Source organism: Equus asinus, chromosome 29 (genome assembly GCF_041296235.1).
Source record: "Equus asinus isolate D_3611 breed Donkey chromosome 29, EquAss-T2T_v2, whole genome shotgun sequence".
Taxonomy (NCBI): domain Eukaryota; kingdom Metazoa; phylum Chordata; class Mammalia; order Perissodactyla; family Equidae; genus Equus; species Equus asinus.
The window spans coordinates 39282108-39306900 of NC_091818.1; the positions used below are offsets into that span (position 1 = coordinate 39282108).

Genomic DNA, 24793 nt, shown 5'->3' on the forward strand with positions numbered 1-24793 from the left:
GTTTGCAATTTTTCCCCCATTCAGTAGGTTGCCTTTTCATTTTGTTGATGGTTTGCTTTGCTATGCATTGGCCTGATTTTTAAAAAAACTATAAACCAGCGAATTTTTCCCTTGGGTAATGTTGGGCCATTTCATTATACTCCCCTCTCATTAGGCAGCCTCAGAAAGGGGTGGGGCGAGGAGTCTTAGGGAAGGAGGGAAGCATGACTAGATGCTAGTTAACTTTTGGGGAGCCTGTTTCGAGAAATACCACAGAGCAGTGCTGGGTGCTTGAGGTGTGTTCTAGGTGCTTAAGGTAGAGCAGTGAAGGAAACAGAGTCCCTGCTCTCTGGGACTTCTGTTCTGGTAGGAGGAAGGGGAGATAGACAATACATATGTAAGTGTTTAGTTTGTCAGTTGGAAATAAGTGCTCTGGAGAAAAAGGAGGCAAGGTAAATGGGAGAGCGAGTGACAGGTTGGTTGGACAAGTGTTGATATTTTATGTGGGGAGAGAGTAGGAAGTCCTCTTGACTGAAGTGACATCTGAGCAGGGGCTTGAGTGAAGTGAAGGGCCAAGCCTTAGAGACGTCTGAGGGAAGAGTGTTCTAGGCAGAGCAGACAATATGTGCAAATGTCCTGAGGCCAGAGCATGCTTGATGCATTAGAGGAGCAATGTGGAGCCCAGTAGAGTGGGGCTAGAGGGAGTGGTGAGGAGAGTAGTAGGGGAGAAGATCGGAGCTCTGGCCAATAGAGCCTTGTAGGCTTTTAGGCTTTTCCTCATCAGAGGGTTTTTTTTTTCCCTTTGCTGAGGAAGATTTGCCTCTGAGCTGACATCTGTGCCAGTCTTCCTCCATTTTGTATGTGAGTTGCTGCCCCAGCATGGCAGACAAGTGGTGTAGGTCCATGCCTGGGATCGGAACCCGTGAACCAGGGCCACCGAAGTGGAGCGTGCAGAACTGAACCGCTATACCACAGGGCTGGCCTCCTCATCAGTGGGTTTTGAGCAGCAGAGTAACTCAGTCATAACTTGTGTTCTGAGTGGATCATTCTGGCTGCTCTGTGAGGAGGCAAAGTCCATGAGAAGATTGTAGCAATAATCCAGGCAAGAAATAATGGTGACTTGGAGTGGGGTGGTAGTTGTGGATTTGGTAAAAAAGTGATTCAGTTCTGTGTGTATTTTGAAGGTAGAGTCCACAGGGTTTGCTGATGGATGGGATGTGAAATGTGCTTGTGTGTAGAGGGGACTAGGAGAAAGAACGTGTCAGAGCCAGGGTTGAAGCCAAAGCTTTTGGTCTCAAAAGACCAACTTTTGAGTTGGTCTCAGCTCAACTGGAGTTGAGCACAATTTTTACAGAGTTTGGAAATTCTGTGGGAAGAGCGTGTTGCGAGTGAGAATCAACAATTTATGTTTGGGTCTGTTAAGTTGAGATGCTGGTGGAAATGTCGAGGTGGAAGTTGTATGTATGAGTCTTGAGTTCAGAGAGGGAGTCCTGGCTAGAGATGTAATTGGATGTTGTCAGCACATTGCTGGTATTTGACGCCATGGGACTGGATGAAATCAGTTAGGGAATGAGTGTAGGTTGAGAGGATGTCAAAGGACTGTGTCCTGGGACACTCCGATATTTAGAGGTAGAAAAGATAAGACGGATGGCAAAGCAGACTGAGAAGTGATGCCCAGTGAGGTAAGCTAGAGAGCTCGACGGCTCAGAGCCTAAGTATCAGTCTGCTGGGGCTGCCATAACAAAATACCATAGACTGGGTGGCTTACAAACAATGGAAATTTATTTCTCACCTTTTTGGAGGCTGGCAGTCAGAGATCTTGGTGCCAGCGTGGTCAGGTTCTGGTGAGGGCCCTCTTCTGGGCTGCAGGCTGTGGACTTCTCCTTGTGTCCTCTCTTGGTGGAAAGAGCGGGGCAGTCCTCTGGCGTCTCTTTTATAAGGGCACTAATCCCATCACGAGGGCTCCACCTTCATGACCTAATCACCTCCAAAGGCCCCACCTCCTAATCCATCACATTAGGGGTTAGGATTTCAGCCTCAAAATTGTGGGGAGACACAAGCTTTTAATCCATCACATAATCTTAATCTTCACATAACATGAAGAATGTTTCAAGAAGGGGAGAGCGAGAACATATAGGAACTGCTGTTGCTTATGTCAGGTAAGTCTGCCATTGAGAATTGACCATTGGATTTGGCAATATGGAAGTCATTGATGATCTTATCTTACTCCTGTTCAGTCTTTTCCACTCTGTCTTGCGCTCTGCATGTCTGGCTCTCCCTGGTTCATGGTACTTGGCCAGCTTGCTTCCAAATATTTGGACCCTGGCACCTGTTGGCAGCCTTCACCCTGGGATTTGACAGATGAGAAATTGATCTGTGAATTTTGCGATAGAGAGTTCAGAGAAGAAAGTTCCTAAGAGAAGAAATGTCTGAAGGAGTGAGGTTACATGTTGGAATTATTCTCCAGTTTGCAGACCTGTCATTTAGATATCATTCCACTCCTTTTGAGTTGTTGAAGACTGTTAGAATTTAGACATGCAAACTGTGTTTCGATTTAAAAAAATCTTACAAGTCACTGATAGGTTTTCACTAACATGTTTAAAAATCTTACAGGTCAATAAAAATGTCCTCACGGCGTGTAGTGGTGGAAAGGATTTAAATCTCCAATAACTGGATTATAAGTCCTATTGTCAAAAGAATGTTTTCTGGGTTCTCTATTTTGCCAAGAAATTGTATTTTTGAGTATTTCATTTTAATGAGAAGGATTTCATTGCATATCATCAATTTATCAGCTCTCACATTGGATGCGTACAGATAACACCATTCCATTTTCCTTATTCATGTGATTGTTCATATTCAGTGTGACAGTTTCAATGAGGTGTTTTTAAAGATACCTTTGATTATTGTAATTAGCATGTTAATCAGATTTGAATCTATTAGGAAGTAATTTTCACTTATTGTGTTTTTACAAAGTATTCTCTTTTTAAAAATTTCATTCTGGGAGAAATAACATTTCGTGAAGCATAGTTGTTGGGCACAAAGGAGTTTTTATTTTAAATCGTTTATTTAAAATTTGCTTCCCTGGTGACATAAATCTTTTAAAGTAGACAAGAAGTAGATTTGAGAATTTGACCAAGAATCTAAGGTTTTGTTGAATAATTATGTGTATGTGCTGATTTCTGAATTATGTGTATGTGTACGTCCTGATTTCTGAAATAATTCGTGTTTGCATTTGTTTAATCTCCTTAATTGTACAATACATGGGTTTTGAAGAGTTGTTCTAAAGTTGACATTTTATACGTCGTGTGTGGGTTAACAGAACTCTATCTGTCGCACACGCACCCTTTAGTATATTTGTTGCTAACTATGATTATAGGTCTGCCTGGTCTCTTTGAGTCTTATTTGCTGAATGGGGATGAGAGTAAGTAGCTCATTGGATTTTTGGAAGTGCTAACTGAGATGCTGTGTGTGAAAGTGCGTGGCTCAGTGTTTGGGACATAACGAACAGTTGATAGATGTTTCTCTTATGTTATCTTCTAGGCGTTTTATAGTTTTGCGTTTTACGTTTAGGTATGTGATCCATTTTGAGTCAATTTTTGCAGAGGAATATTTTTTGTGTAAGGTCTGTGTCTAGGTTCACTTTTTTTTTTTTAAATATTTTATTTTTCCTTTTTCTCCCAAAGTCCCCTGGTACATAGTTGTGCATTTTTAGTTGTGGGTCCTTCTAGTTGTGGCATGTGGGATGCCACCTCAGCATGGCTTGATGAGCGGTGCCATGTCCGTGCCCAGAATTCGAACCGGCAAAACTCTGGGCCGCTGAAGCAGCGTGCACGAACTTAACCACTCGGCCACGGGGCCGGCCCCTAGGTTCAGTTTTTTGCAGGTGGATGTCCAGTTGTTCCAGCACCGCTTGTTGAAAAGACTGTCTTTGCTCCATTGCTGTGCCGTTATTCCTTGGTCACAGATCAGTTGACTACATATATATGCATGTGTATTTCTGGACTCTGTTCTGTTCCATTGATCTCTTGTCTGTTCTTGCATCAGTACCACACTTGTCTGGATTACCGTAGTTGTATAGTTAGTCTTGATGTCGGGCAGTGTCAGTCCTCCCACTTTCTTCTTCTTCAATGTCGTATTGACTGTTCTGGATCTTTTGCCTCATTGTATAAACTTTATAATCAGTTTGTCAATATCCGTAATAACTTGCTAGGATTTTGTTTTGTATTGCGTTGACTCTGTAGATCATCGGAAGCACAGACATCTTGACGCCATTGAGTCTTCCTATGCATGAACAGGGAATATCTCTTCATTTGTTTAGTTCTTCTTTGATTTCATCATAATTCCCACTGGCTCTGGGGAGGCCAGCCTTTGGTTCTATTCAAGCCTTCACCCGATTGGATGAGGCCCACCACGTTAGGGAGAGCAGTCCGCTTTACTCAAAGTCTGCCAATTTAAATGTAAATCTTATCTAAAAACATCCTCACCGAAACATCCAGGGTAATGTTTGACTGAATATCTGGGCGCCACGGGCCAGCCAAGTTGACATGTAAAATAAACCATTACAGATGGTAACGTGAAGACTTGAAAAATAGGCTGACTCATGTAATTAGAGATATACAAAGGGCATGTTAATGTAAATTTTATGCAAGCTTGTTTCTTTCTTTCTTTTTAAAACATACACCTAAGGGGAGCATAGGGAAAAATTTGAGTGGAAGCTACTTTGCTGAAGCAAAGAAAGTCACTTTACAGAAAGAAATAAGTATGTGAGAAAAAGAGACACCTATAGGAATAAAAGCTTTAACGAGCATGTGTCTAATTCTATTGAACTTAGAGCCCTGGACCTTTGTGATTTGTCAGCTCAGTCTTGACAGTTTCTCTGCAGTGTGAGCTCATAAAAGGCCTGCAGGAAATTTTTCCTGGAGGAGAGAAAAAAGTGGCTGAGTCTTTGGAAGAGTATCCTTTAGAAGCAGGAAAATGTTTAAAGCAATAGCAGAAACATCTCAAGGTGAGATATTGACAGCTAGAGAAGAATTGGAGAAAATGTGCAAGGATGCGAGAAATTCCATTTTTTGTTGGATAAAAATCTCTAACCAGTGAGCAGTGATAAGGTTTTAAATTTCTTCTAGTAGTTTTAGAGGCTGTTTATCTTCTAGGCTCTTAAAGATATGATGCAGACTAATAGGAATTATACCTTGAGAATGTTATAAATGGTTTCTGTCTTTGTGGCTTTTGCTTTGTAAATCTTGGTTGTTTCTGGCGCTAAGAGGTTCTAGGGAACTTCAGAGAGAGCAATTGGCTCCTTGGGGATTGAAGGATGGCTGTGTGGGACCTGGTGTTTCTTTAATCTCTGGGTGGTGCCCTCGTCTGAAATGAACAGTATCAGTGTTCTCTATGGGATGAGAATGGGTACTCCCTCAGAAGGAGAACGCCGGAGAAATATCCGATGTCTGTCCTACCTCATCAGGCGTTTAATGCCGACTCAATGAAATGGACGGATCTCTGGCTGTTTGGGTTACGTGTGCTGAAACTAAAATCTTAAGTGATAGCTTACCTCATATGTAAGCAGTTTCAAGCCAGGCTAGTGAAAGAAGAAACAAGAAGTGGCAGTTCATTTGTGAATGCTTCTGGTGTGCTGTTGAGTTAAATCGTGTTTTATTGAAAGGTCTGTGTATATCCATGGGAACGGTATCCTTCATCTGAATTCAGCAGGTTATATTTCAACGAAAGATTGGTAAAACAGACACAATTTATAAGACCATGTAATCTGTCAGTCTTTCCTTCCTGTGATAGAAATTCATTAAACACCTACTCTGTGCAGTTGTTGCAAGTATTGGATATACAGTCGTCATGCAATGGTCATGGATGGTTCCTATCCTCATGGGAGTGACAGTTAGGTGGGGACTGTCCTCAGACAAACGAGTACGAACATGTAATTATAAATTGTGTTAAGTCTACGAATGGAAAGAATTTGGGACTCCAGGAGAGGATGCAGTTGACCCTGGAAGTTAGGGAAGACCTGTGAGGAAATGATGGTTGAGAGATGATGAGGAGTAGGCTGGGGAGAGACTGGGAGAAAGTGTTTCTAGGTAGAAGGAAGAGGATGTGCAAAGTCCATAAGGGGACCCATTAGAAGAGAAGAGTTTAGGGAAAACCAGTGCAGAGAGCAAAGGGAAGAAGAATGGAGAGGGGCCCAGTTGGGCAGGACATTGAGCCAGCTTTAGGAGTTTGAAAATTATTCCAGATTCAGTGGCTGAGTGATATGATCCCATGTCTTGTTTTTAAAGGGTCATGCTGAATATCATATACAAAATTAAGAGCTATGCTATATCTAACAAAGAATTAATATTATATATGTAAAGAGCTTCTACAAATCAATATTTTTTTAAAAAGATAATGTCTGTAGAAAGATGTATAAGGGATGGGAATTGTAAGTCCCCAGAAAAGCAGTTCAAATTGTCATAGTGTCTTGATACTAAATCTCACTGATAATCAATAAAATGAAAACTAAAGTAAAAAGTCAGTTTCATATGCTTGAGATTGGTAAAAAAAAAAGTCTGATAGTGTAAAATACTGACAAGAGTGGGGGGCAGTGGGAACTTTTATATACTGATGGTGGTCGTTTAAATGGTAAGTATAACTTTGGAGAGCAGTTTGCCAATCTTTGATAAATCCTTTGCTATTCCGCTCCAAGGAATTAATCCTATGGGAAGTCTCTTGTAAAATTTAATAGCCTAGTCTCAGACTTCATCTTCCTTGTCTTATCAGCAGCGTTTGACACAGTTGGTCATTCCCTCCTTATTGAAATATTTTCATCACTTGGTAATAGTCTTTTATCTGGGCACACGGTTATCCAGCTAGGGTCTAAATATTTGTATAATGCAAGGTGGGTCCCATTCAGGTCTCTACTGTCACACGCTGTGGCTATGGATGAGTTCTACAACATCGTATGTTACAGATTTAGGAAGAGGCTTCATTGGAGGAGGGGGGAAAAATACATAGACCAAGAGTTTACAAAAGTAGGCCACCGTGCATGGTGGACCGCTGCTGGGCCTGCAGCGTGGGTGTGTGTTTTGGTGGAGGGATCCTTCCACTTGGGGTTTTCCAAACTTCTTACAAGATGAGCTTGGCAAGCAATCTTGATGTTGGGGGAGTACACAGTTAAGGCAGCACTGCCCCTCCCAAGCTGGAGAGGAAGCATCCATGCCACAGGGAATCTGAGTGGATGTGGGAGCTGCTCCTCCCACTGGCCCTGTCCCAGACAGCATATTGTCCAGCATCCCAGCCAGAGCGCCCAGGGTCATGTTGGGACCTACCTCCTGTTATACCAGAAGATAGGGCCACACCCAGCCACGTGTGGCTGTGCATCTAAGAGAGAAGGTTGCGAGTGAAAGTGGTGTTTGTGACTTACACGTAAACGGAAATTGTTCACCCTTCACTTACACTCTTTCCTCGTGGGTGCAATGTGGTGTTGAGCCAGCGGTGGCCCTGCAGACCGGATTCACCCTCCTTTATAGCAGAACCCTATGCCTGAAGGAACGTGGGTTGCTTAGGCCAAAAGCCTCGGGGACATTTTTGACATCGGACTTCTCAGATGCCGCATTTCATCCCATTGGCTCTCCCTTCCTGAGGAACACCTGTCTGCGTCACTGCAGTGGTCTCCTAAGGGGCCCCCTCCTTCTGCTCTTGCTTGCTTACAGGCAGGTAATAATTTCATGGTCAGAGTAATCCTTGTAAAGCATGCCACTTCACTTCCTTCTGCTCAGACCCTCCAGTGTCTTTCTCTCTCCCTCCGAGTATCTGTGAACATCCTTATACTCATCTCTTGAAGCCCAGCAGACACATATTAGAATGAGTGCAGTGAAAAGTACTGATGACGTCAAGGGCTGGCGAGGACGTGGAGCAACTCATTCTCTCGTTGCTGGGGGGAATATAAGATGGTGCAGCCACTTGGAAGACAGTTTGCAGTTCCTTTAGTTGACCGTACATTTCCCATACCACCCAGCCATTGCGCTCTTGGGTACTTCTCTTTGAGAAATGGAGACTCACGTTTGTGCAAAACCTGTACGCAGATGTTCATAAGAACATTATTTATCAAAGCCAGTAAGTGGAAACAACCCAAACATTCTTCAGTGGGTAATTGGATGGACAAATTATGATACATCCTCACGGTGGGACACTCAGCAACAAAAGGGAGTGGAGTGTTGAATGAACTAATAGGATGACCTAATGGACATGCAACAACTTGATGGGTCTACAGGACGTTACGCTGTGTGAAAAAAAGCCAGTTTCAGCAGGTTACATGTTTGCTTCTATTTTTATGACATTCTTAAAGTGACACAATTATGCTGATAGAGAGCAGAGAGATCAGATTTGTGAGCTGTTAAGGAGGGAGGAGGTGTGACGGTGGTGGGTTAGCACGATGGAGCGTCTGTGTGGTGGTGGAATAGCATCCCAAGTGTGGTGGCAGTTGCCAGTATTATATATAGCACACATTTTTTTTTTTTTTTTTTTTACCAATCTCAAGCATACGAAACTGGCTTTTTACTTTAGTTTTCATTTTATTGATTATCAGTGAGGTTTAGTATCAAGACATTATGACAGTTTGGATTGCTTTTCTGGGGATTTACTGTTCGCATCCCTTGTACGTTTTTCTATAGATATATCTTTAAAAAAATTTGATTGACAGTGTACTGTGATCACTGGGGAAGCTGAGTGAAACGTACATTTTGCAGTTTCTTGTGAATCTTAAGCTGTTTCAGAAGAAAAAGTCCTATGTAGGGGCTGGCCCCGTGGCCGAGTGGTTGGGTTCGCGCGCTCCGCTGCAGGCGGCCCAGTGTTTCGTTGGTTCGGATCCTGGGCGCGGACATGGCACTGCTCATCAGGCCGCGCTGGGGCGGCGTCCCACATGCCACAGCTGGAGGGACCCACAGCGAGGAATATACAACTATGTACCGGGGGGGCTTTGGGGAGAAAAAGGAAAAAATAAAATCTTTAAAAAAAAAAATCATTTAAAAAGAAAAAGTCCTATGTATAGGCACCTGTCTGTGTGCAGCCGTCCCTCAGCTCCTGCCCGCCCCTCCTCTCCCCTCACTGCTCTGACCCTGCCTCCTGCTGGCTCCCCTCCCCATCTCCTCCATGCCAGCCTCTTGGGATGTACCCGCTGACTCCCATCCCGGGATCCTCATGTTGGCTGCTCTCTCAGTGTGGGTCTCTTCTCTAGGTATTTGCATGACTTGCTCCTTCACCTCCTTCAGGCTCCTTTCTCTCCTTCTCCTCACCCTACTAAGACTGCGTTTCCAGGTCCTCTTCTCTTCTTTATCTTTCTCGAAATCATGTACCCACCTGAGATACCAATGAGTATTTTAGTTGTTTGTGTTCTCTTGTAAGAATGTAGACCCCACGAGGTCAGGTGTTCTTATGTGTTTTATTTGTCTTCTTTTTCTCCCCAAAGCCGCCCAGTACATAGCTGTATTTTCTAGTTGTAGGTCCTTCCAGCTCTGCTATGTGGGATGCTGCCTGAGCATGGCCTGACGAGCGCTGCCATGTCCGTGCCCAGGATCTGAACTGGCGAAACCCTGGGCCGCCAAAGTGGAGCTCGAGAACTTAACCACTCGGCCACGGGGCTGGTTCCTGTTCTTGTGGTTCTGTTTGCTTCTGTATTTCCAGGACGTGGAATAGGAGCTTAGTGGACATTTACTAAATATTTGATGATTGAATGGATGTATGAGTTGACACGTGCGAAAGGGGAGGTATACACAGTTGTTCATTGCATTCCTGAGAGTGGTGAGTGGATGAGACAGAGGATGAGCAGCGACAACCCAACTGTCCATTGGTGGGTGAGCAGGTCAACAGTGGCAGTTATATTGTGAATACCTCCTAACAGTTAAAGTCATCAAACTAAATGCACACACGCATGCAAACATACATGCCACACCAGTAGTCACGGACATCTCTCTCTCTCTATATATATATTTATGTGTGTGCATATAGACATATTTATCTATATACATATAGATAGATAGTCATGGAGAACATCTCAAAAAATATAATGTTTATTAAATCAGTTTACAAAATGGCGCTCTGTGTCCTTTGTCTAAAATTTAAAGCACGTAAAGCAGTGCTTCATCTCGTTTATGGAGAGGCATTTGCAGTAGAAGTTCACAGACGTGCGTGGGAACCACATGCCGTCCTACAGGCTCGTGGTTTTCTCTGGGGAGCGGTAGGGACGGAGAGGGTGTGGAGGCACAGAGCTTTAGCTGCAAGTAGACGTTTTTTTCTTAAAAGCCAGTCTGAAGCATGATGGCAAAGTGCTAATATCTGTTCAGTCTGAGTCTGTTTCATAACTATATTGCTTTTCGGTGTGTCCAAAATATTTTGAAAGGAAAGGTTGATTCCTCTGACTGTTCGGTGGGGATCGGCTTTCGGATGAGCCAATATGGAAATTCAGGGGTCAGTTATGAGGTTTTGCTCAGTGTCTTGATGAGAGTGGGTGATGGCCTCAAGTGCCATGGGGGAGGAAGATGCAGCAAGATGTGGGCTGTGTCCCAGAGGTAGGCATGGTAAGGTTTGGGGATGGTTTATATATGCAGGCGTCTGGTTTCAGCAGCCAGGGAGATGGCAGTGCCTTCGGTGGGGAAGATTTGGGGAGGCACAGATTGGGGGGAAGTGGGAAGGTCAAAGCTTGGTTTTGAGATGCCTTCCAGAAACCCATGGAAGTTTGTCAAGCAGGCAGTTGAATCTGTGGTTCTTAGGCTCGGAAAAGACATCTGATGTGTAGAGAGACATTTGGCAGTTGTTGGTTTTGTTGTGATTAAAGTCATGTGAGTGGATAAAACTTTCCATGGAAAGACCACAGAGCGAGAAGAAAGGAGCATCAGCCCTGGACCAATTTCACCCTGAATCATCGGAAGTTGAGTAGGGGAGGAAGTAAAGGGGACTGAGAAGGCATGGCTGGAGAAGAAAGGAAAAAATCCAAGTTTGGTGTCGAGGCTCACAGAAGACTCTGTGTGAGGGGGGAAGTTGTCATTTGTGTCACCTAAAGGAGGTCCCGAGAAGGCACTGGTGTGGCAATGTGCTGGTCTTCGGAACGGTTTAGTGGCTTGGTGGCTGTGGGGAGGAAGTTGAATGGGTTGAATACTGAGTGAAGAGTTGAGTCTTCTTTGATTAATTTTGGTTTTGGAGAGGAGCAAAGAAATAGGGTATTAACTTGTCAGAGAAAAGTGTTCAAGGGAGGTTTTTGATAAAGGATGGGTGGTTCTAGAGCTTGGAGGTGATGGTTTGGCCCAGTGGTTTTCTTTACGCCTCCCTTATCATTCTAGTCGCTCTGGTTTCAGAGGGGCACAGGTGGGGAGGCCGAATGGGGCAGAAACCGGGCAGGTGAGACTGCAGAGAATAGGAAAGTGGAAGGACTCAGGGTTCGCTGGACCAGGGCAGCGAGACTGGGAGTGGGTGGTTTTTGAGGAAGGAGAACAATCATGGCGGTGGGGGTGGCTCCTTCAGGCAAGCGCCCCTTCACTTCTTGGGTGTCCCGATGGGGGCACTCCTTGCTGCCACTCCCCTAGGCAGCACTGCATGCTCTTCTAAGGAGCTGGCAAAAAATATTACGCAATTGCCCCAAATCCCCTCATCAATACCTTACAGCGAATAGATATGTTCTGAGGTGCTTGCCTTATTTAAACAGGCAAAATAAAATACAATAAAACCTTATTAGAATCAGTTCCTATTTCGGTAAGATGTGACTTGTGTGAATTGTAGGAATAACTTAATTCAATGGATGAAAAGTCACGTTGCAAAGAAACTGCTTAAGCCAGACTGGAAGGTAGGTGTGTGAGTGAATCTGGTTTGAATTTTGAGTTTTACGATTCTCTCAAGTGTGCTGTCTTTCTTCGTTCGACGTGCTTTTGTGCATAACAAGGAACAGAGTTCGATCTGGATGTGGAAGAAATGTAGACTATGGAAACTCTCGCATGCGCCGCAGCATCAATTAAGAAATAAATGTAAATAGCCGTGTGTGTAAACATTCATACTGATCTAAGCACTGTGTGTCATCCATTCGCTATTGATCTCATTCTCGTAAAAAACGTCAGAAGTGACTGGCTGGAATAATGATCCTTGTGCACAGTGTATCCTATTGTGTCAATACTGTTATTGCTAAGTTCAGCCAGAAGGATTGCATTCTACTACTGTATCTCAGGTGGTCAATTTTATAATAATGTGAGGAAACAGGAATAGAAGGCAAAAATGAATTGGATTCCCATAACGGTTTCCACTAGGAGTTATTTTCTGTAAGATAGATTTTTTTGGACACCAGTTTATCAGTGTTTTAAGATGTGGTCATGATGGCATAATTAGTATCCATGTTAGGGAGGGCACTTAAGAGAGTTGCGGCTAAAAGGTGTCATAGTCTGGGGGGCTGGCCCGGTGGTGCAGTGGTTAAATTCACACTTTCTGCTTCAGCGGCCTGGGGTCCGCCGGTTTGGATCCCAGGTGCGGACATGGCACCGGTTGCCACGCCATGCTGTGGTAGGCATCCCACATATAAAATAGAGGAAGCTGGGCATGGATGTTAGCTCAGGGCCAGTCTTCCTCAGCAAAAAGAGGAGGATTGGCAGTAGTTAGCTCAGGGCTAATCTTCCTCAACAAAACAAAACAAAAACATTTGAATGCATTAAAGAAGGAATGATTGCATTATCAAAGAATACTTCACTTTTTATGAGGGTTGACACTCTACAACCTGAGTAATAACTGCTGGGACGTTTATATTTGTTTAATCCCCACAACCACCCAATGACGTAGTCGCTCCTAAAAGTCAGGATGGCCCCCTAATAAGCTGATTTCAACAAAAAATCACTTACCTGTTCTCATTCCCAATACTGAGGAAAACTTTAAGTGATGTGTAAAAGATTAAGTAGCAGAGGCCTCTTTTGGTAAAGTTCTGCATCAATACTGACCAAGGGTTTAATGATTATGGCCTAAATATTAAATGTTCTCATTATGTAGAATATTCTGAGGTTCATACCACTTATTTTTCCTCTTTCAACCTAATGTCATCACTACAAGAAGTCTCTGTCGTTTGCGACCAACAGTCCTTAGATAACGTCTTTGTTAAATCCTATTCTTCAGAGCAAAATAATAATATTTCTTCTTGTAATTATACAAGTATATTTATACAATTGAAAGGATCTTGAAAGGTTGAACTGAAACTTCTCCTCCAATTTATATATGACAAGTGCTAAGGAATGTGAGCATATGTGTGTGTGTGTGCATATGTAATTTTTATGACGTTCTTCACAAGTTCTGTCTTTTATCTGGCTTGTATGTATTACTAAAGACAAGAATACTTTGATTTGCATGTTTGAACTCCAGTAGTATGTAATGTGGTCCGTTGACATAGTAGGAACCCATCTTTCCTATTGAATCATTTTCTGATCTGTCCTTCTGTTTGTAGGAAGAGTTTAATTTGAGCCCTCTATGAAAAATTAATGTAGATTCTTGCCTTTAAAAATCTCTAAGGGAAGGAACTCAATAGTCTTTTATTCTTAATTGTAAGTGTAAGTGCTTCCATTTATAATTTAAGATCCACTGTTCTTTTCTTTAGCAAAGTCAGTGTTAAAAAATTCCTAGGGGCCGGCCCAGTGGTGCAGCAGTTAAGTTCGCCTGCTCCGCTTTGGCAGCCTGGGGTTTGCCAGTTCGGATCCCGAGTGCGGACATGTGCACTGCTTATCAAGCCATGCTGTGGCAGGCGTCCCTCATATAAAGTTGAGGAAGATAGGCACAGATGTTAGCTCAGGGCCAATCTTCCTCACCAAGGGAAGAAAAAAAAAACTTTCCTAAGTCAAAGGTTGCTGCCCAACATCTTGTTGAAAAGGCTCAGTTCTCTTGTGAGCTAGGGGTTTCAGGGGCTTGAGCACTCTTATTTATCTCTTCTTCCTCCAGAGACCCCATTAAAATGATAGTAAAGGAATAAAAAATATATAAACCAACAACACAAAGAACTGAAGAGTGACTAGTACAGAAAAGAAATTTCGCAATATTTCTGGCTACTGGAAGCTGATGAAGGCTTGGCAACTGCTGAAGGATGGGGGTGCTCTTGCAACCCTAGACACACTTGGGGGCTGCAGCTGACCTGGGGACCCCCACAGGCTCAGGACTTTCAGTGCCAGGTGGGTGGGAGTGCCATGTGGGGCTGAAAGTCACAGGGTTCAATGGGATGCCTGTAGTCAGAGCACTCCCCAGGCCCTCTCTCCCGCAGCCCCATTGGTACAACCAATGCCTAGAAACCACATGTTTCTCCCCGAGGCTGATCTCTGGGGCGATGGACAGAACTGTCTAGGGACAACCAGTCAGGCTAGTTTGGGAGTCAGCTTCACGAGGGGAGTTGCCCTAATTCCCACTCTCTGAGTCAGAAAGCTCTGCTCCAGGACCTGAGGCACCTCCAGGTTTTCCATTGTCTCCAATTTAGCTACGCTCCGTGACCCAGGACCACCAGACCCTCCAGGAGAGCCTGTGATCTGAGAGAGAGAGAGGGAGATAGAGAAGCAAGAAAACGACCCCGGGGTCAGAGAGCATCAGCGGGGGCACAGAGGAGGAAGTATTCCTCTCATTACCATAAGGAGAGGTTTTGAAATGGTCTCTGGTAAGAAAAAACCTTTCTAGAAGAAAGATTCTAGAAGAAGGGAACGACCAAAGACCAAGAAAGAACCATTGAAAATTAAAAATACGACTGACAAAGTAAATTCAGAGAAGGGATGGTTGAAAGTGAGTTCAGAAAATTCCCAGAAAGAAGAACAACAAAATATCCTCTGTGCGTTTAAGCTCTAGGATGTAGGAATATGACGAAAACTCCTTTTCTTTTATCCAGGGTGAGTGGAAGTGGCCTTACTGTTCATTATACTGTGATGATTCTCCCATCTCTCGAATGAGTAGAAAGGTGTGGTGCAGCCGGTCTTCTCCGTGGACCTGGCTGTTGGACGTGGTGACACGGAATGAGAGATGAGGAGCATGTCTGTGGACCCCAGCCCTGGTCTCAGTGCTCAGGATCCACCTGAATGGACATTCTCTTGGGTGGCTTTGTACCCACAGACCGGTGTCCATGGGAAATGATGTCCTTGAGAAGTGACAAATCCTTGAACTCTCTCTGTTCACATGTGCTTGATGAGGCTGGAAATCCAACAAAAGTGGTTTCCCCAATTCTGGAAAATTGATGGCAATCTTCTGCCTTTTATTTGGAATTCTTTTTAAAGACAGCTTTCTAACCCCTAATAAAGCTGTTGTGGGATTTGGGGCCATCTCTAAATGTTTTCACAACATAGTGTGTGTGTGTGTTTTCTTTTTCTGAAACTCCTGTTCATGATTACTCCCCAAAAGGGGTGTCATTGGAATGTAGCTTGGGGGACTGGCCCTGTGACGCAGTGGTTAAGTTCTCGCGTTCCACTTTGGCAGCCCGTAGTTTGCAGGCTCAGATCCCGGGCGCGGACCTAGCACCGCTCATCAAGCCACACTGTGGCAGCGTCCCACATAAAATAGAGGAAGACTGGCACAGATGTTAGCTCAGCGACAGTCCTCCTCAAGCAAAAAGAGGAAGACTGGCAACAGATGTTAGCTCAGGGCCAATCTTCATCACAGACAGAAAAAGAAAAGGAATGTATCTTGGAGTTTTGAAAAAGTAAAGTTGCATGTTTGTATAATATTATAACCGAACAGAATCTTGAAAACCTGTTCATGAGAAGCTTATAAAACGATTCTGATTTTATTCTTCTTATGAACTTCTGGAAGTTTCTCTCTATAAATTAAAAACACAGGAAAATGATTACCAAGTTGTGGATAAACTTTCCTCCACCTGAAATTGCATATTCAAAAAAAAAAAAAAAATGATGTCTTTCCCTGCCTTGGAGTTCACATTTGATGTTGTAGTCAGGGGTGTGGGTTTTCTGAAATTTCGTGTGTGGATCAGTCCTTCAACTGGAAGAAAAGGATAACGACCATAGGGCAAGGAATTGGTTTACATTTGAGAGAGATTGTTCATTATGTCCATACTCCTTGATTTCGAGGCTTTGAAGAGAAAGGTTCTGCAGTAAATAAAAAGTTACGGTTTTAAAATTTCCAGTTAGAAGCTTATGTGGACACGTGGCAAAACGCAGTTCAGCTTCTGTTGCAGTGCATTTAAGGAATTTCCAGGCAACTTTTATTATATTAGGATTTAACTGAATTAAATATTGTTTAAAATAGGTCTGTTGGCTGGGAATTGTAAATTTGTTATGCACAGTCTTTTATATATGGTGATATTTGTTGTAATAGATTTTTACGTTTGAAAATTTTGGATTTGGAGACCTAAATGTCAACTAAAAGAAAAAAAAAACAGTTTTTCTTTTAAAATTAACAATATTCCTGAGAGCTGTTTCTTTTCTATTTTTGAACCTAAAATGGTTGGTGTACCTTGACAACTAAGATATATTTTCCATGGAGAGTAATTTGTGTAACTATTCTGTGGCTTATGAAAGATCACTTCCGAGTCTTCTGCAGACCATAATGGACAGTTATGGGACCTCTGGAACGAAGGGCTCACGAGCTGTAAATTTCAGAGTCATCTCGAATGTTCTCTTCCTATAACTCAGACCATTTAAATTTCAGCATGGCACCATGTCTTCATAGGGTGCTTGCATATTTAAAAAATTTTAACTTAAATGTTAACTTGGATTATATGGATGTTAGAAACAACTCAAGTGGAAAATTGAACTTTCTTCTCGTGGTTATAGACATAAATTCTGTCAGACAGCACCATTTGTTACTTGACTATGCTGCTTATCATTCTTTTATGATGAAATATGAAATGCATATTGATTGAGTATACTTGTATGTTTTGTCCTCATCTTGAACCTTTTGTTTAGACAGTCATTTTTATATTATCTCTATCAAGACTGCAATTTAAATTATTGATTTATCTGTATGAAAAGCTTCTGAGAGTCATTGATTGTAGTGGAAAGACTACATGTAAGATTGGAGTCTGAATTCTTGGGTTTGAGGCTGGCTCTGCCCTTAGTTTTCTCTAAGAAGTTGGGCAAAAGTTGTTAAGAAAAACCACCTCCTAACATTGTTAGGATCATCAAAAGAGATGAAGTAAGTGAACAGTGTTTGTAAAGCATAAGATGAATACAAATGTTAATGAATTTATCTCGGATGCCATTGCTGTTGGCCTTCTCAGTAACCCTAGGCGTGGAGGAGGACTTAGTCCGTTGGAGCTGCTGTAACAAAAATCCCACACACTGGGGGGCTTATAAACAACAGACATTTATTTCTCACAGTTCTGGAGGCTGGAAGTCCAGGAACAAGATGTGGGCAGATCCAGTGTCTGGTGAGAACTTGCTTCCTGGTTCACAGACAGCCGTCTTCTCCGTGTCCTCACATGATGGACGGCGCAAGGGAGCTCTCTGGGTCTCCTTTTCTTTGTGGTTGTTGAGGAAGATTATCCCTGAGCTAACGTCTGTGCCATCTTCCTCTGTTTTGTATATGGGTCCCCGCCACAGCATGGCTGACGAGTGGTGTAGGACCAAGCCTGGGATGCAAACCTGCAAACCGCGGCCCCTGAAGCAGAGCATGCCGAACTTCACCACCATGCCACGGGGCTGGCCTTTGGAGTCTCTTTTATAAGGACACTAATCCGTTCATGAGGACGCCATACATTATCACATTATCTAAATCTGATTACCTACCAAAGGTCCCACCTCCTAATGCCCTCATGCTGGAGGATTAGGTTTCAACATAAGAATTTTGGGGGACACAAACATTCAGACCACAGCAAGGGCTAATTTAAAAATGGGTATAGCATTGAAAAATGATACAGCATTGAAAAATGCACTTGCTAATGATGGAAAAGAACACAACAGCACAGTTTGTGCCCCAAATATGTGCATTTGCCTGTGAGTAGGTAGGTATAAAATAAGGAAGAGGCTGTTTTATCTGAGAAAACAAAAAATCTAGTGGTGAAAGAGGAGTGGGTGAGTCGATCTTTGTTACTAGGACACCGTAGTACAAGTTAAAGCTGGACTTTCCAGCCTTTCCTGAGCCCCTTCCATTGTGGTGTGTGTCTCGGTCTTTTCACCATTAAGGGGCGATGGGGGGATATTGACTGAGATGCAGGTTAGTGATGGAAATAGCAGGTGCTGCCTCTGTTCCCTGTTCTGTTGGCGGTTCTGCCAAAGGGTGTTGAAAGTTTCCATTGGAATTTGCGAGAATGAATAATAAATAATTGGTGAGAATGTGTAATAATTTAGTATGTACTTATAACAAAAAAAGAGCTAATATTTCTTAACTGCTTAGAATGTGTCAGCTCTGGTTATATTTTATTGACGTAGGCGTCTTCTTTAATCCTTATTGCACACCCATATGCAAAATGTTGTTGGTACCATTATACAGATGTGGTTGAGTATAAGAGAAATTGAGTAAATCACTCCAAGTCACATAGCCAGTGTTGGCAGAGCCTACCATGGAGCCCATCTCTTCCCCATGCTGTGATTTGGCAATTCCCGCCACACCAGATGGCGTGGTTTCCTTTTGTAATAACTTTGTTCCTTTAGGTTTGAGCTGGAGTAGTTGCAACAAGCCTTTGAAGCCTCTAAACAATGTACAAACCACTTGAGTCTTGAACCTTTCACGAAGGCTAAGTATGGGATGTGTCTTGGGCCGTGTCCGTGGGCCCGCTGGCTCTTCATGAGACGTGAAGGTCAGAGTCTCAGTGTGGGTGGATGGGAATCAGGGGCATGCATGCTGCTCTCCTGTGGCTGATTTTGCGAGTCCGTGGTGCCCTGGGAAGGCTCAGGGCCTCTCCTGGATGGAGATGTCACCTGGGAAGCCTTTGGAGATTGGTAGGTTGGGGAGATGTGCCAAGAAGTTATGTTCTTCTCAGGTCTTGAGTTCTAAGCACTTGTAGAAGGGTGCCCTCCCAGGTCTGACATTTCTTGTTTCAAAAGAGTCTCCATTGCATCCCTTCCCTACTCACAGAGCTGGCACCCCTGTTGTGGGCTTTGTCACTTTCTTACGTAGTTAACTAAGTAGCTTCTACATTGGTTTTCCTGCCATTAGCTGCTTTTGTTTCCATTTAAACTTTTTTTCTCTTGCCAGATTCATTTTCTGCAGAAATCTCCTGTTTATTAAACATCTGTGTTGACTTTGTTGGCTGTGCATAATTTTGTTCCTGCCACTTAACATTATTTCCCGGTGTCCTAACCTCAGACTGTGCCGTATCTGGCCGATTCCCGCACTGTCTTTTTCCATTTCCTCCCTCTCTCCGTCGCTGTCGTTAGCATAAGCTGTTCCTCTCAGTCTGTAAATCCTTTCTTCCTCTTCTTTACTTTTATAAACCTTTTATATAATTCAGAGCCTGGTTTTATTTTCCCACCTGGAAAACTTTCTCTGATTTTTCTAGGCCTCATTTATCTGTCTCCTTGGATCCTCCTGAATCACATACCTTGTAATATCTTCATTGTTCATAGAAGTTTCTAAATAGATTGTAGGACCTCAAGACCTCATATTCTTTAATCTCCTTGATGCCCATTGAAATCTAGGCACATGGTGGTGTGAAGTCACCCATTGGTGACAGATTTTTTGTCGCAATTTTAGTACCTAAGCAAGGCGCTTAAAATTAAGAAAAGCGTTGAAATAACACGTATCTACAGAAAAGTGCTGTCATTTTAAATGTATTTGATCCTCCACTGCTGTGTTGAAGTATGTTTTCTCTCCTTTGTCTCACCAGCAATCAAAGAGAAGTATACGGACTGGACAGAATTTCTCATTCGTGATTTGACTGGTTCCCGGACAGCCCCGGCCAACCTTCTAGAAGGAGTATGTATTGTTGTTACACAGCTTTTCTATGTCTCAAGCATCACAGTTACGTGGGCTCAAAGCTAACAGCATCTTTGCATATATCCTTCTGCAGGTACATGAGTACACACAGAAATCTGTACCCAAAGGGCCTAACTTCCTGTTTTTTCCTTAGGTTACTGATTCTAATGACGTTGAAAAGTTTTCACCTGTGGTACAATCAATAAATAGGAAGTTTGTTTCTATGTGAACACATTTTTAAATAATAATATGTTAGAATATCTTCCCACTATACTATATATTTAAGCCTCTGTCCTATATTAGTGAATGTAAAATAAAATTTAGAGTAACTGTTTTGTGTATTGGACAGCTAAGCATCTATGTGGTCTGGGAGCGTCTTGGAGTAGCTGGATAAATGGTTCTATTAAGGCTTCTGTTCCAGAGGCATAACCCCAAGATTTGAACACACGTGGGTTAAGTAATAATTGGATAACCTCCCTTACAAAAACAAGAGGAGAAATGGCTAACCATACTTCAATGTGGTTAAGGCAATTTTAAGGTATTGAATGCAAGATAGTTTCACCTGCCATCTTGATGGTTCATTTGAAAATAATTTTATGATAAAACATTTTAATATATACTATATAAAATAGAACAGGAAGAGAAATGTACGGGGTCGTAAATAATTATTGTTACCAAATCTGTTTGATGAATGCCCCTGAAAAAGAGGAAAACACAGAGGAAATAACAAGGAATACGGTGTGAATTTTGACAATATCATTGTTTTCTCTTATCATTAATCATAAGTTTGCCTCCTCTCAGAAAAGAGATTAATAATTTGGAATACCATTGTCTAATATACAAATGTTGGGTTTTGTTTTGTGACGATTTCACCTGATGTATTTGTTTATCTTAATGGCTACTAACTTAATTGTTTGGTTAACAAATCAAAATGATGGTTGTTCACCCTTCATTGTCTTAATGTGTTAGGGTTTTTTTTTAACATATTTGCCCACAGGGCTGGCTGAACAAATGCCCTTTTCATATGCTAAGAAGGTTGCTTAGATGGGGCAATAATTGTATATATTCTCTCAACCAACTATTGGGTAAAATGTAGAAATAATTTTACCTACTAGTCTGATTTAGCTGATCATTAATGTGTGTTAAGCATGTCGTCTACACACATTCATGCTTGACTCACATTGTCAGACTATGAGAGGGTCTTGGTTATTACAGTAGAGGCCATCATCAGATAAATACCTGTTCAGTCATGGTCTAAATTTATGGCCCCATATTAGATATATCTGCCTATGGGAAAAGTCGACATTTTGCTACCACGTGTTTTCTAGCTCAAGGCAAATTCGGGTATAACTCTTCTTAAAAGCATACTAGTTTCTAACAAATGCCATTTTATCCGAGAAGGGTGATTTGTTTGTCGAGAACTTAGCCCAAACTGTTATTTTCTATTTACTTGTGATTTTTGTTGTTGGATTCAGAGTTGGGTTAAAATGGAAGTGTGTGTGGGACGAGAGGGAAGGGGAGGGGGCGATGACTGTGGGAGAGGATGGGGGTGGGGGAAACACCAGACTGTTTGCCAATAGCTTGGATGATGGTGTGAAAAAAATATTATCTTCTGCTGTCATCTGTTTCCATGAGAACCTTAAAATAAAGTTTAAAATAAGGAGTTTTGCTTCTGTTTGAACAGCCTCTGCGAGGGAAAGGCCCTATAGACCTCATTACACTTGGTTCCTTAATAGAACTTCAGGATTCTCAGAACCCTTTTCAGTACTGGATAGTTAGTGTGATTGAAAATGTTGGAGGAAGATTACGCCTTCGCTATGTGGGATTGGAGGACACTGAATCCTATGACCAGTGGTTGTTTTACTTGGATTACAGACTTCGACCAGTTGGTTGGTGTCAAGAGAATAAATACAGAATGGACCCACCTTCAGGTAAGAGCTGAAGCTTTGGCTGCTGCAAAGTATTTCAGAAAAAGATGGGATATCTTCCTGGATGTGTCTCTGGAAAATTTATTAGCTCTGTGGTATCTTGGACGTCTTGAGTATGGGACTATTAAGCATTTGAACTTGAGAATAGTTTCTACAGGGAACAAAATCCAGGATCTCAATAAAAGTGCTCTGAAAGGAGAAGGTCATGCTGGAGGCTGTGAAGTTGATCTAGTTCCTTTGGAATTGCTGATTTGGAAATGAAAGACCAAGTGGATTGGGACTTGGTCATATTCTCCCTTTTTCTTTAGGGATTTTGGTAGTCTTGCAAGTAGGTTGAAATCTCCATCTGTCCATGCATGCATGCATCCATCCATTCATCCTACCTCCATCCACACACTCATCTATCCGCTTACCCATCCATCCACCCAGCCAGCCATCCATCCATATCCATATCCATTCTTCCACCCACCCATCCATCCATTTATTTATTTATCCATTCATCTGTATCCATCATCCATCTGTCTGTATCCATCCATCCATCCATCCATCCATCTCCATTTTCATCCATCCACCCACCCGTCCATCCATTTATTTATTTATCCACCCATCCATATCTGTCATCTTTCTATCCATATCCATCCATCTGAACATCCAAACTAAATGTTTATCATTGTGTAATCTGTTCTGACCTGGAAATTGCGAAGAGAAAATCATCATGCATTTTTTTCTGGCACATCATAGATTTTAATTAGCTTCAAAAACACTGTCAAATGACTTTCCACAGGCTTAATTGGCTAGAATAGTGCATTACGCTTTCTGACATACCTAACTGGGCAAAGATCTCAGTGTTTACAAAATAACCCTTCTTGAATGTTTACTGTGTGCCAGGTGATTTTACATCTGCCGTGGTGTTTATTTTGATTCCAAAAAAGTGCTGCGTATTTGATGGGACTGTTGCCTTTCAGAGAAGAGAACATGGAGACTGAGGTTAAGCTACCTGCCCAAGGCCCCCCAGCTTAAAAGGGGGATGCGCTGAAGTTCCAACCCCAGGCCCCTTGCCCATACGTCCCGCACCTCCTCTGCCCCTTACTGGCCGTATCAACCTTTTGATGGGGAGTCTCAGAACAAAAGTGTTGGGTTCTTATGGAATTCAAGATGCCAAGGAAGAGATATTCATTTCTTCCAGAAATTACTCATCTTCATTCTGGTCAATTTCACAGGTATATTGGAAGCAAAGACAACTCGGCTCTTTGCTTTATTAAAATTGCCAGAGATTTTTCCTCTCCTATTAGTTGCCAGTGTTAGTCTCGAGTCCATGAAGCTTAGGAGTTATATTTCCCTTCTCTGTCACTCAAAGGCTTTAATTGAAAAACCTTCCTGGGTCTGTATCTCACGTGTTTGCATTTGTGTTGAATTTGACAGGCGTATAGACAGGTAACATGGTATTTTATGAGTATTATTATTGTCAACGTTTTGAGAAGCCGCCAAGAAGTCCATTTATACCCCTAGTAATTCTGGACTATGATGCAAACAAAGGGCTTGTGAGGGTTGTGAGGAGAAACCTCAGCTCACGTTTGCCTTGGGATTCATAGCCTAGCAGGAGAAATTTACTCTGCGTGGAAAGTCGAGTGTATAAATCTTAGTATCTAATTGCTTTATAAATTTTAGGAGAAGCATATATTTGCCAGTGTAAAAATTTATAGCAGAGCAAAGGATTGCTAGTAGCTTCTTAGGTTCTCGGAGACGTTCCTTTGCTGTGAAATCATGAGACTGATCCTCAAAAGCAAGAATGGAAAGTGGCACGGTGGAAACTTGGGGAACATTTGCATATGAGAGCTCTCTCTCTTTTTTTTTAAGATAGTTTGTTGTCTCTATAAGATAAGAATAAATTGCGTTTACTTGTCTTAGTAATTTTCTGGGCATGAGTTGTCCCTTTCACTGAAGAGTTCTCGGGGGTCCTTAAAGACTTTGGGACGGGCACCATCAGAAGAAGCTATGTTCCCAACATTTAAATTGTCAGCAGGAGAGGTTATGAATGGGACGAAGACAATAAAAGGCGAAAGGACATTTCCAGTCCGCCTCCTCATTCTTCCAGTGCCGTACTTAGAGGATGAAATCGGGTTCTGTTACCTTTCAGCAGGACAGCACCCGGGGAGGTAGTTATTACCCGTGTTTTACACGTGGGAACGGAACCCAGTATTTTGGGTTTGTGTAAATTAGTTTTAGGACCCAGTGTGGCTTGTAAAACTTAGATGACAGCACTGTTTCCTTAACCGAAATATAGGTGGGAATAAAATTTCCGACTTGCATGGAGAATATTAAGCTATTTTTCTTTTTCCCAAACATCCTTAAATAAATGAGAAGTGTGCAGCGTCAGCTGATGGTGAGGAGTCGGTTTGGAAGGGGGGTGGAGGAGGGGAGGTGGTAGAGGCCTTGGGTGTGCTTTGAGATAAGCCGTGGGAGTGCCCCCTGCTCTCGATGCCCCATAAGCGCCCCCACTGACACCACCACCTTGGCCACAAATAATCGTAGCTCTTGCTTTGCTTTTATGTATGCTTTCTGCTTTTTATGGCGCCCAGTATTTCTCAACTGTTTAATGCAAATAGAGGTAATGGAAAGTAGCTAGGAAGGTTGTCTTCCAAACCTTGAGGAGGAGGTGCTGCCTTTTATATGTCCACCAGTGAGAAATCTAGAGTCAGTGCGCCTTTCCATTGCTGGCCGGACTCAGAGGAGATAGCTTGGGGTGGGGAGGATTCAAGAGGGAAAGGAGCCACCCCACTTCACACACACACGGCGGTTGGGGGCGGGGGGGGGGTGTGGGTGCTCACGTGGAACCCAGCTTCGGCGAAGAATGGGTGAAGGAATAGAAAATGGTAAGACAGCAGGTAGTCGTGGAAGGGGCAGTAGCTTCCTGAATTCTTGGTGAGTCTGGCTTTCCCGGGCGAGGCCTGGCCCCCTTCAGTGCTGAGGGCAAGGCCGTTGTGATCAGCTCCTTCTCCAGCTATCTCTGACCAGCTCCACTCCTCCTTTATCCTCCGGCACGTCGGTCT

At 42.8% G+C, this 24793-nt stretch overlaps 1 protein-coding gene across 8 annotated transcripts in view; it reads left to right on the forward strand.

The window, feature by feature from the left end:
* The window catches only part of SFMBT2 (Scm like with four mbt domains 2), a 244299-nt gene that overhangs the window by 98160 nt on the left and 121346 nt on the right, over positions 1 to 24793 (forward strand). For 7 of the 8 annotated variants that reach the window (XM_014841320.3, XM_014841318.3, XM_014841322.3 and 4 more), the window contains exons 5-6: positions 19727 to 19815; positions 21500 to 21746. In XM_014841320.3, coding sequence (XP_014696806.1) covers positions 19727 to 19815; positions 21500 to 21746 — 336 coding nt within the window. Of the gene's footprint in view, positions 1 to 19724; positions 19816 to 21499; positions 21747 to 24793 lie in introns of those variants that run through there. The other variant, XM_044762034.2, reaches the window with a different exon arrangement.